Source organism: Prunus mume, linkage group LG5, assembly GCF_029339155.1.
Source record: "Prunus mume cultivar Tortuosa linkage group LG5, ASM2933915v1, whole genome shotgun sequence".
Taxonomy (NCBI): Eukaryota; Viridiplantae; Streptophyta; class Magnoliopsida; order Rosales; family Rosaceae; genus Prunus; species Prunus mume.
The window spans coordinates 2,890,408-2,901,782 of record NC_142702.1 but is presented as its reverse complement, the minus strand read 5'-3'; the positions used below and the strand labels follow the sequence as shown (position 1 = coordinate 2,901,782).

The following is an 11,375-nucleotide window of genomic DNA, read 5'->3' as shown; positions in this document are numbered from 1 at the left end:
AACCTAATGCTCTGATACCAAGCTGGGTTGTAACACCCCGACTCTATTTAATTTTCCAATTCAAAAGGTTAAACTAAATTAACTGTGAAATTATGAAACTACCCTTGGGGTAGGGTATTTCGGTCATTTCCTTGTCCGAAGAATTTTGAGACCACAAGTGGTTTGGTTGCGTAGGTGGTTCTGAGATGAATTAGTAGACAGGCGGTAGGCTTGAATTGGAGTTATAACGAAGTTTTGGCGATGAAATTTCTTTTGGTGGTAAAATCGTAAATAATTCGAAAAGGGTATTTGAAAAAAAAAAATTAGATTCTTCATTTCAATTCATTCTTTCTTTCTCTCTCTCCCGTGCGTTCTCTCTCTCCCGCGAACTCTCTCTCTCGCATTGTTCACCCGAGCAGAAATATCCACGCCACCACCACATCCGCCACCCCTCGGCATTTTGGCTTCGCCTCGACGTCCCGGTCCAAGACTTACCGGTTTTCCCGCCGGAAAACTCAAGAATAGACGACGGTTGTGCCCGGTTCGAATCGGGATTTCTCCGATCGCCGCCACCCCGTAGTTGAATGAAATGCTTCCCTAGTTGAGTAGGATCTGTAGCCGGGAGGGTGACTTGTGATTTGGAGATTTTCCGTCGTCGGAATTTCTCTGCACACCCACTTGCCGCGTGTGGCAGCGCGTGGGCAAGTGTGATGGAGCTGCAAACTATTCCAATGTGATCTTTATGTTGTTGCGGCACGTAGGATTTCACGGATCTCAATTCCGAGGTCGTTTGACTATCGAACGGATTATCGCATATTGTGCGTTATTCGGGTTCGATATGTTACAACCGTTGGATCGTTTTCAAATTGAAGTATGTTCCTTTAGATACACTTAGGATCGTGTAGGATTCGACGGATCGTAAAATGGAGTCCCGGATACTCGGAAATGCCAACCCTAGGGTGAGGGTTTCATGTCGTCCAATCGTGCGATCGTGAGCGATCTAACCGTCCGTTTCGGACCAAACTTACAGGACGTGTATCCTAGACCTCGTAAAACCTATAGGAACTCCCGGGAAGCTAGGGTTTTATTTTAAAGTTCTGTTTTGAAGCGCTTGATATTCATCGCATTTTCAGTATTCAATCGTACTCACCCATCATACGCAGCAGGGACCCTCTAAGGGTCAAGCTGTGTGGGACTACTTGTGAGTGGAACTTTTCTTTTGAAACTTAGTATGATTTTATTCATGGGAATATGGCATATTGTTTTATTATGTCTATTAATTATTTATATACGCTCGAATGAGGATTTCGAGGTTTTCGTAAAACTTATTATGATATTTGAATTTTGAGAAACTATATTTACATGCGGCTATGCATGGGGTACTTGGTGGTTAATATGAACTATGGAAAGGTAATGTTTGATCTGTTATTTGGAGTGCGTTAAGCACTAATTTATGTACCTCCCCTGATCTGAATTTTGGTTACAGATATTGATACTTTTGGAGTTATTAGAACTCAGGACATCCTTGAGGGATGTTGCTGTGGACCGGATTTGGGTAGTCTACGCGCGTAGGACTGGTATTTCAGCGTACCAACTTTGACTGTGTCATGTACATGCTGGTTGAGAGTTAGTGCCCTAGTTGGACGGCTCGTTCCCTAGACACATGGTGAATTGAGGAATGGCTCTGCCATGTGGACTAGTCAAACAATCCCCCGGTTGGATTGTTTCCCCGGTACAATTAAATATTGGTTATATTTATATATACTATTATTATTATTATTATTATTATTATTATGTTATATCATATTATTATTATGTATGTATTTGTATATATAAATATATATATATATATATATATATATGAATGAATGTTCTTTCGTTCTATTTCTTGGTAAGGATACTTCTTCGCCGGTCGTACCTTTGAGTGCGTTCACGAGAGTCTAATCTCTCGGGACTCTTAAGTTGAGTGGTGGGTTTCGTGAAGCATTATTCACGGATTACGGATTTGAGATCCGGTATATATGTGTTAGTATATGTTTATATACTGTTTCTGATAGTTTTGTTAAGCTTATGGTTTCATTGCATGTTTTTGATAAAGGTGGGGGTTACACTACTTTGATTTCGCTTGAACTGAACTTGATTTTTGTCCACTCACAACTTTTTGTTTTGCACCCCACCAAGAGCGATCGAGCTCTAGCTTGAGCCGACCGGGTGCATCTTGGAACTCGAGTCTTCGTAGAGACTCTTGGTACTTTTCCTTTCGCTAAACGGTACTGGTTGTATTTTGAATTCGTAGATATGCTCAGATCGCCACGAGAGTTTAAATTTTGTGAGGTCGAGGCCTTGTTTGTAAATTATTTTATTGCTTGTAAAGCATGCTTGATTAGTTGTATTTAATCGTAAATTTTGAACATGTTGAAGTTTGGAAATGTTCAATTTACAGTGAGACTCTGCCAAATTTTTGGTAGAAAGTCTCATCTTTAGTAAGTGGGCCCGCATCGGGTTGATGTCGGTAATTAGGCGAGTCCATCCCATTTCGAGGAATTTCGTGATCGGGTCTTGTCGACCAGTATCGAGCCACTCTGTGGCGCGAGTGTGCCGACGAGGGCGTCGGGCCCTTGAGGGGTGGATTGTAAGATCCCACATCGACCAACGGAGAGAGGGTGATGTGCCTTATATGTGCACACCGCATCCATCTAGCATGAGGCCTTTTGAGAGCTCACGGCTTAAGATTCTTGAACTCCGGTTAAGTGAGTGGGGCTAGAGTAATCTGGGATGGGTGACCCATCGAGAAGTTGCTCGTGAGCTTCCGAAACAAAACCGTGAGGGCGAGAGGGGGCCCAAAGCGGACAATATCGTGCTCTGGCCCCGGGATGTGACAGAAATTGGTTGACTCATTGATTGTTCTGCTTCTTTCTACTTTTCCAACTGTGGTTTCTACGATCTCAAGACTTACAGGGCATAGTAAACAAGGGAGACTGTACTACATGAGTTCTCCTACAACTTGTGTACAAGATCAAGCTAATTATCAAGTTCAAAGTGATAACCATGAGAAATATTTTTGGTTATGACATCGCCACTCAAGACACCTCTCTTTTGGATATCTACAACATTGTTTCCTTCATTATTTTACAAGCTTGAAATGTTTAAACTACCCAAACCAATCCAATTGGTTTGGTTTAGTTTTATAATAAAAAAAAGTTTAATTTTAGACCAAACCAAACCACAATTAGCTTGGTCTCAATCCAATTGCAGTCCCAAAGTTCTTCTTGAGCGATGGCCACCATTAGCACTTGTAAACCGTGTATCCTTCTCGTATATTGTATAGCTTGGACTTGGATTAAGGTCAAGGCCTATACCAGATCTTCCGGGTTGAGATGCTCTCCATAGAAGACTTGCACACTTTGAACAATTATTAGAATAGGAGCGAACTGGGGTTGGTCCCAGTTGAACTCCCTCCGATGGTTAAGTCAGAAGTGGTTGCAAGGTGGAGAGAATGGATGTAGGGTTTGCAAGATGAGAATATTTATTACCTTTGTCCAGAGATAGGTGAGAGGTATTTATAAGGGGATAAGGAAAGACAGAGATACTAAGGAGGGATATTTATCTTCCTTCCCTCTGGTAGGACTAGACCACATTAAATGACCTGTTTTTTCTGATCTCCATACTATCTGGCAAGGATTGTGTGACAACGTGACATGTGGCTTTGGATGGGAGGTATATTAAATGATCCCTCTCCATCACCAGTCTGTTCACTCGGGGATCAAAGGGTAGGCGACACCTGGTCTTGGATGGAATGTACATTAACTGATCTATCTTACATGCCAGGTTGTCTTACCACAAGGGTGGAGTATTTGACTCGACAGGGGTTTGATCATGCATGTGGATCATTAATGCGCCTTTGGTTGAACACAGCACCAGAGTGGTCGGGCGGTGTTCAAATGCCCAAGCGTTGATTCGACCTTTATCCCGTCAGATCTTGGCTGGGAAGCCTTTTATCGACCCTCAGGGGCACCAAGTATGATCGTGTCGGTATTAAAGGTAACCCAGCCCAACTACAACCACATGGCGTTCTTCAATAGGCTCAGCTTACAGTGATGGTATGAGCCATTAACAACACTAGTGCCAATTAAAGCCATTTGACCTATTTGGAAACTATCTAAACTGAACTAAAGCGTCTATATTTATTTAACACTTGATACTTTCTTATTGGTTATCAACATTGACTATCCTACACTTTGGTATCAGACATTTAGAGTTTTTCTATTTAAACCCCGCACTTCTCTTTATTCACTCTTCTAATTCAAATTTTCACAATTTCTAAAAAAACCCCACTATTTTCCCAAATTACCCCTAAATACACACCAAGCAGAAAAACTAAATAATAAAAAAAGTTTTTTAATTTAAACCCCACACTTTTCTTTGTCACTTCAATACTCAAATCATTAAGCTCTTGAGTTTTATTATTGTGTAAAAATACAAAATAATCATATATTGTCATCAGTGGTGGACCCACAACCTCCTTTCACTGGAACTGTGTAGGGCTCGCAAGTTCTCATGGCGCCGCTCATTTAGCAGATGACAAGTTGCAAAGGCATTCTTAATGGAGGTTTAGGCGCTGCCTCACAAGGAAGAAGAAGACATAATACCCTAATTTTTCTTTTTCTGAAACGACGTCGTTAAAAATCTAGTTTCGCTATGTTTAATGAAACGCAATGTTTCACTGAAGTTGGTTTCTCAAAGCTGTTGGGAATACAAAATTGCCGCAGTGGGCCCACTGCCCAAGCCATATAAAACCGAAATGTCACCTACACTAAACCCAAAAAGAAAGCACGATAAACTATTGCTCAGCCCAGTTCAAACCAAAATGTTGCCTATTAAAAGACTTGATGAAGCGGCATACAAGCCGCTATTGTACTGTAACGGCAGCATCTTTAAAAGTTGGAGAAAACAGCATCTCATTTATGTTATCTCATTCTCTCTGTCTCGTGGAGTCTCAGAGTTCCACAACAAAACGTTAAACGTGGTAGTGGCATTACCAACAAAACCTCCAATCGAAAAAAGACAAGAAGAGATAAACCACTTTATACATTTTCCACCACACACACTGCCAGGCACCACCAGCAGTTTGGTCTTGACTCATTTGCTTCTGAAACCCGACAACAATGGCGGAGGTTGAAGATGAGAAGAAGCAGCAGATCAAGAGCAGTGGCATAGTGGTGCCCAACCCAAAACCCAACAAGGGATTTGCTTCAAAAGTCGTGGACTTGATAGAGAATCTGATTGTGAAGTTGATGTATGATCCTTCTCAGCCTCACCACTATCTTGCTGGCAACTTCGCTCCTGTTCTTGATGAAACTCCTCCCACCAACAACCTACCTGTCATAGGCTCTCTTCCTGTAAGTCTCTCTCTCTCTCTCTCTCTCTCTCTCTCTCTCTCTCTCTCTCTCTCTCTTCGCCCCCACCCCCCCTCCTCCTTCCTCATATGATCATACTCTCTGATGATTAATTTTGCATTGTGCTCTCAATTGCCAATGCCATGCCATGTATGAATTACAGGAGTGCTTGAATGGAGAGTTTGTCAGGGTGGGCCCCAACCCAAAGTTTGCCCCAGTTGCTGGATATCACTGGTATGTCTTTTTTCCATCTCTCTTTTCTGGGTCTCTTTTAATTTATGGAAATAAATTTCAGTGATTCTTAGCCATGTTGGTTTTGTGCTGATGCCCCTTGTTGCTCCCTTTGCAGGTTTGATGGAGATGGGTGAGTCTTCTGCTTCTTTATTCACAGCCTTATTTGAATTCGAATCTTTTGAACAATTATATGTAGGCTGATTATCTTATCGAATTCAGTTTTCATGTTAACAAGTGGGATAGAAACATAAGTAAATAGTTTCTGTTCATTAGCCATGTCTCTGGCGAATTAATAAAGTGATAGATGTGATCCAGCATTGCTTTATATATTTAACATTTTGCAGTATGGTTCATGGTATGCGCATCAAAGATGGAAAAGCAATGTATGTCTCCCGCTATGTTAGGACATCCCGTCTTAAGCAAGAAGAATATTTTGGAGGAGCTAAATTTATGAAGGTATGTCAATAACACCACTTCAGCTGTTGCAGTTGCAATTTTAGATTAAGTGTGTGCCATAGATGTTTAGTTCGGAGATTCCATTCTTATGTTCCTGAATATGTCATTCCAGGTTGGAGACCTTAAGGGGCTTTTTGGCTTACTCATGGTTAACATGCAAATCCTGAGAGCAAAACTGAAAGTATTAGATATGTCTTATGGGAATGGGACAGGTAGGGTGTTCTTGCGCGCAAGGTTTTTGAAATGCAATAACAACTTCTTTTCAGTACAATTCTGAACTGTCACAACTCATTGACTGTAATGCCTTTGATGCACTGGTATTTTAATAGGAATTTAATCCTTGTGATCCATACACCATACTTTAGCATGCATGGACATCAAAGTTTTGAGTACTTAATATTTTTATCCCCTACACCTTGGTTGAAAACTTAATGACACAGTTGAAACTGTGTGCATAGTTTTCTGTTCAATTTGAAACATTTATGAATTTTGTATGCCCCTTGCAAATGTATCCTTGAAATCCTGGCGAAGTAGGAAAGTATCTCCTGTTACTTACCTAAGAAGCGGTATCTTTAACTAAGTATTTCCTACCTTTTTCCAGGTAATACAGCTCTCATATATCACCATGGGAAGCTTCTGGCTCTTTCAGAGGCAGATAAGCCTTGTAAGAACTCATCCATGTTCTTGCATCTACTTTTCAATTTCAATCAATTCGATAATCTAATGGGGTGAAAAGATTAGGGGAATAATTTTTGTTCATTTTTCTTTGGATTTCACCACTGCTTTTGATGCCATAAAGATGTAACTGATGTTTTTCATGGTTCAGAAAAAGAAAAGAACATAAAAATGACAGCCTTTGTATTGCCTCCTATATCTTTGTGGGCGCTCAAATAATAATTTTACTTTTGTTTATTTCTATTGTGGAAATGAAATTGTTTATGTTGCCAAATGTAGATGTCCTCAAAGTTCTGGAAGATGGAGATCTGCAAACAGTTGGCTTACTGGATTATGACAAGAGACTGACACATTCCTTCACTGCTCATCCAAAGGTTGACCCATTCACTGGTAAGCACATTCTTATAGAAAGAAATTTATTCTGCCTTTATAAGGAAATTTTCCTCTGAACTTATGATGTACCTAATGCAGGCGAGATGTTTACATTTGGCTATTCACATTCTCCGCCATATATCACTTATAGAGTTATTTCCAAGGATGGTTTCATGCATGATCCTATACCAATAACAGTAGCAGCCCCAATCATGATGCATGATTTTGCAATTACTGAGAACTATGCAATTTTCATGGATCTCCCCTTGTACTTCAGACCAAAGGTATGGAAGTTTCAAAATTAATGTTTTTTATTAATTTCAACTAGTTATAGAGCATCCATTATGTAAAGATTAATCACCAATAAATTTGAGCATGCATACCAACCAAATAATCTTCAAACTGATAGGCAAAGGGTGAGAGGTTGGAGTTGGAAATTAGGGGGACCAAATCTTGGTTTTCTGTGCATTGTGGGGCTTGTCAAATTAGAGTTAAAGATTTTAGGATCAACATTACTTAACATATTAATGGTATTTGTTCAAAAAATATACCTTTTTTTGGAATTTCTTCGGTTTTATACATGTAAACCAGCAGTGGCTCATGGAGATTGGGCGTGTTGTTTTAGCGTGTTGTACATTGTTAGGACTATTTCCTATCGACTTAAATTCCTGGAACAATGGATAACTTAACAATAATTATTGAGCATCAAACAATCACATAAAATGAATCTTAACATGTTATTATAAAAAATTTCATGTTTCCAGGAAATGGTGAAGGAAAAGAAGCTGATATTCACATTTGATCCAACAAAAAAATCTCGCTTTGGTGTACTTCCACGGTATGCAAAGGATGATTTGCTAATCAGATGGTTTGAGCTTCCAAATTGCTTCATTTTCCATAATGGTGCGCATATTTTCTTCCTATCTTAATGCAAGGACCAATGCCTTTGAAACAACTATTGTTTTTTCGATTAAGTTTTCCAATAACTCTGCATTCTATTAACTAAAATTGGTGAAGCTGATACGCAGCCGAAACTGTTAAATAAGTGCTGCAATTCCTATGGTCTATCTGCTAAAAATGTTGTAAACATTCAATCCTGGCTATTTGGAGTTGGCTAGGTGGACCTATTCGTACCAATATGCTCTACGTAGGGTTATGCCTACTCTCTTTTGCTTCTTGAGGCCTTAACCTGCTCTCTTTCTATTAGTTCTAACTGTCTGCCTCAGGCTGCAGCATTGCTAGAAGCTTGAAAGGAGTATTTTGGTCTTTTTTATTGTGCTGGAATTTCTTTGGCAATCAAGAGTTTTAGTATTCTTCTTTAGTTTCATTCATATTTTCTTATTTCAGTTTTTCTTCTTGGGCTCCTTAGAGTAGTACTGCTCTAGTTTCCGGATTATCCTTCAATTCCTCTAGCTGGAATTTCAGACCTTCCAAATTTCTCAAGGCTTACTGAAGTTATTTTAGTCCCCCTGCTCTAGTTATTATACTGAAGTTATCAATTCCTCTAGCTGTTCTAGTCCCATAGAACTAAACCAACTAACCATTATGGATTTTTGTTCAAATGTGTAACTTGGTATGGTATAGTTAATGTCGTTTAGCAATAAATAAATGCATGTGCTCTTTCATGGTTGGTGATTAAGCTATGCCTAAAGCTTTTTACTGTCTACATTCAAACTGTTTTTGTGACTTCATTTTTTTTATAGCTAATGCTTGGGAGGAGGAGGATGAAATTGTTTTAATCACATGCCGCCTTGAGAATCCAGATTTAGACATGGTCAATGGGCCTGTCAAAGAAAAGCTTGAAAACTTCAAAAATGAGCTGTAAGAGATTTTAACTCGTGTTACTAATGTAAATTGCTAATAGACATGATGGTGCTTCTGACTGTTCTAACTATTTTCAGGTACGAGATGAGATTCAATTTAAAAACTGGTCTAGCATCCCAGAAGAAACTATCAGAATCAGCTGTGGATTTTCCCAGGGTGAACGAGAGCTACACTGGCAGGTATGCATCTCCTGTCCTCGCAGGGAGATTTCTGGATTGAAAAGTAAAAATATATACATATATGTGTGTGTGCGCGTGCGCGTGTGTTTGTATGTGGTACTATTGCCATCATACTAGCTTGTTTTCACTAATTAACTTGTGTGAAAGCAGGAAGCAGCGTTATGTGTATGGAACCTTACTGGACAGCATTGCAAAGGTGACAGGGGTAGTGAAGTTTGATCTGCATGCTGCACCAGAGCTTGGAAAAACAAAAATTGAGGTTGGAGGAAACGTCCAAGGCCTCTATGACCTGGGACCTGGCAGATTTGGTTCTGAGGCTATTTTTGTCCCTCGTGTTCCCGGAGTTACCTCTGAAGAAGATGATGGCTACTTAATATTCTTTGTACATGACGAGAAAACTGGGTAATATTTTCATCCCTCACATTAAAAGGGACTGTTTAGTAATACAATGCTCTCTCTTAAAAATTGAATCTTAGATTCCATACTCTAAACAAGCATGAGTCTCAGTTTAACTCCGGCTTAATATATATTGTCGATCTTAATGTCATCACTTTTATTATAGCTATGGTGTTCATGCTTTACAAGTAGAGTAAACTGGGTTTACCAGTGGTTATGCAGCTTGCATTTGGAGTTGAATTTTCTTGAGGACAGACTGCAATCTAATCTTGAATTTTCACCATGCAGAAAATCATCAATCCATGTAATTGATGCAAAGACAATGTCATCTGACCCGGTCGCAGTTGTTGAATTGCCACATAGAGTTCCATATGGTTTCCATGCCTTCTTCGTCACAGAGGTCAGTGCCACTTCAATTGTTCCTAAGATGCATTTTAATTTTTAATTTGATGTGCATCATGCAATGCACAGATTGACACAACTTTGGGATGCAGTGTAATTTTCATTTTACATTTAATTGAACTTAAATCTGCCTTCTAACCCAGTGTTTTTGCGTTTATATTTCTCCTGTCGCCTACTCTATAATTTCTTTTTCTGGGTAGTATTTCTGATACAAATTACGGTTCCTTGAACAGGAGCAATTGCAAGAACAAGCAAAGCTCTAATTGCTCGATCATTGAAAGAAATTGTGCAAGAGAAAGGCAGAGCTGTGTAAATTGAACCTGTTGTGTAGATGGTGTGCTTCACATCTCCACCAATAATACATGTATGCATTCCACTGTGTTTAATTACTTGGAGACAAAAAATAACGCACATCAATGGGGCTATATAGTACCCCTACTGTTTTCCCTTACATGACTTGAAGGCATTTTTATTGAGCAAACCTTTCTTAATAGCAAGGGGTTTGTTTTATTGCTTTCAATGTCGATAACAGCAGCAGAATTTGTTGTCACTGCTAAATCTCACAAATGAGATAAGAGAAGTTTGCAAAAGCTGGTTGTGTACAAGAAGAAAAACTCGACATAAAACCGTTCGATTTCCTGTGGAAGCTGTCCATGACAGAATTGCACAAATGTGGCAGATATATAAGGCTCCAAATCTGAAGGAAAAATGTAGCCATGACCGAAAATAGTTAATAGTCACAGTTTTTGTGATTTGAGGAAGGAATGTTTGCCCTTTGATTCACTACAACCCAGAAAGAATTCGTTATTCATGCTTGCCCTTTGTTCCTTTTTGTCGAAAAATAAGGTTCTCCACCGTGACAAATCGTCCGGTAATATCAATTATTATAAAGGAAGTTGAGGTTCCATCCCAAAATCAATTGGTGATTGGAAGTAGCCTAACTCCTTATAAATACAAACTCTCAACACGCCCCTACACGTGTGACGAACTTTCAAATCTAACACTTGCACAACACATATTGAGTAACGTAGAAGGATGTGTAACTATTAGGCCCAACACGTAAAGCCTTATTGAGGTTCCAACCCAAAACAAATTGGCGATGAGGAGTAACTCAACTCCTCATAAACACAAACTCTCAACAATTGTCTCATTATTTCGACTGCAAACTGTAATAATTTCTATTTAAAAAGTACGCTACAATACCACTGGTATTCGAGAGCATTTCGAGGTGTAAATAAAACCCACACGAAGCTAAAGCTGCTTGTTAATAAAATTCAACAACGAATTCACACATGCAACAGGCAAAGGCAAATAGTTCAACAACCATTACATACCGAATCACCTTTATAATAATTTATTTTTCATTAAAGCAAAATGTCTAAAATTGAAGTATAACCTTTTTAAAGTTAAAAACGGAGAAAATGGTGAGAGAGAGAGAGAGAGAGAGAGAGAGAGAGAGAGA

The 11,375-nt window shown here is 39.3% G+C and overlaps 1 protein-coding gene across 2 annotated transcripts; it reads left to right on the top strand.

Annotated features, from left to right (window-relative positions):
- The first annotated feature begins 4,887 nt into the window (after nucleotides 1-4,887).
- Nucleotides 4,888-10,433, top strand: CCD1 (carotenoid cleavage dioxygenase 1). Of its 2 annotated transcripts, XM_008233031.3 has the most exons (14): nucleotides 4,888-5,378; nucleotides 5,539-5,609; nucleotides 5,725-5,739; nucleotides 5,954-6,065; nucleotides 6,178-6,277; nucleotides 6,667-6,729; nucleotides 7,020-7,130; nucleotides 7,212-7,396; nucleotides 7,877-8,015; nucleotides 8,816-8,933; nucleotides 9,014-9,115; nucleotides 9,266-9,517; nucleotides 9,800-9,911; nucleotides 10,147-10,433. In XM_008233031.3, the coding sequence occupies exons 1-14, from the start codon at nucleotides 5,145-5,147 to the stop codon at nucleotides 10,174-10,176; spliced, it is 1,644 nt and encodes a 547-aa protein (XP_008231253.2). In that variant the 5' UTR covers nucleotides 4,888-5,144; the 3' UTR covers nucleotides 10,177-10,433. The 2 variants fall into 2 exon arrangements, with proteins under 2 accessions (XP_008231253.2, XP_088908795.1); XM_089052669.1 differs by lacking the exon at nucleotides 6,667-6,729.
- The last annotated feature ends 942 nt before the right edge of the window (nucleotides 10,434-11,375 follow it).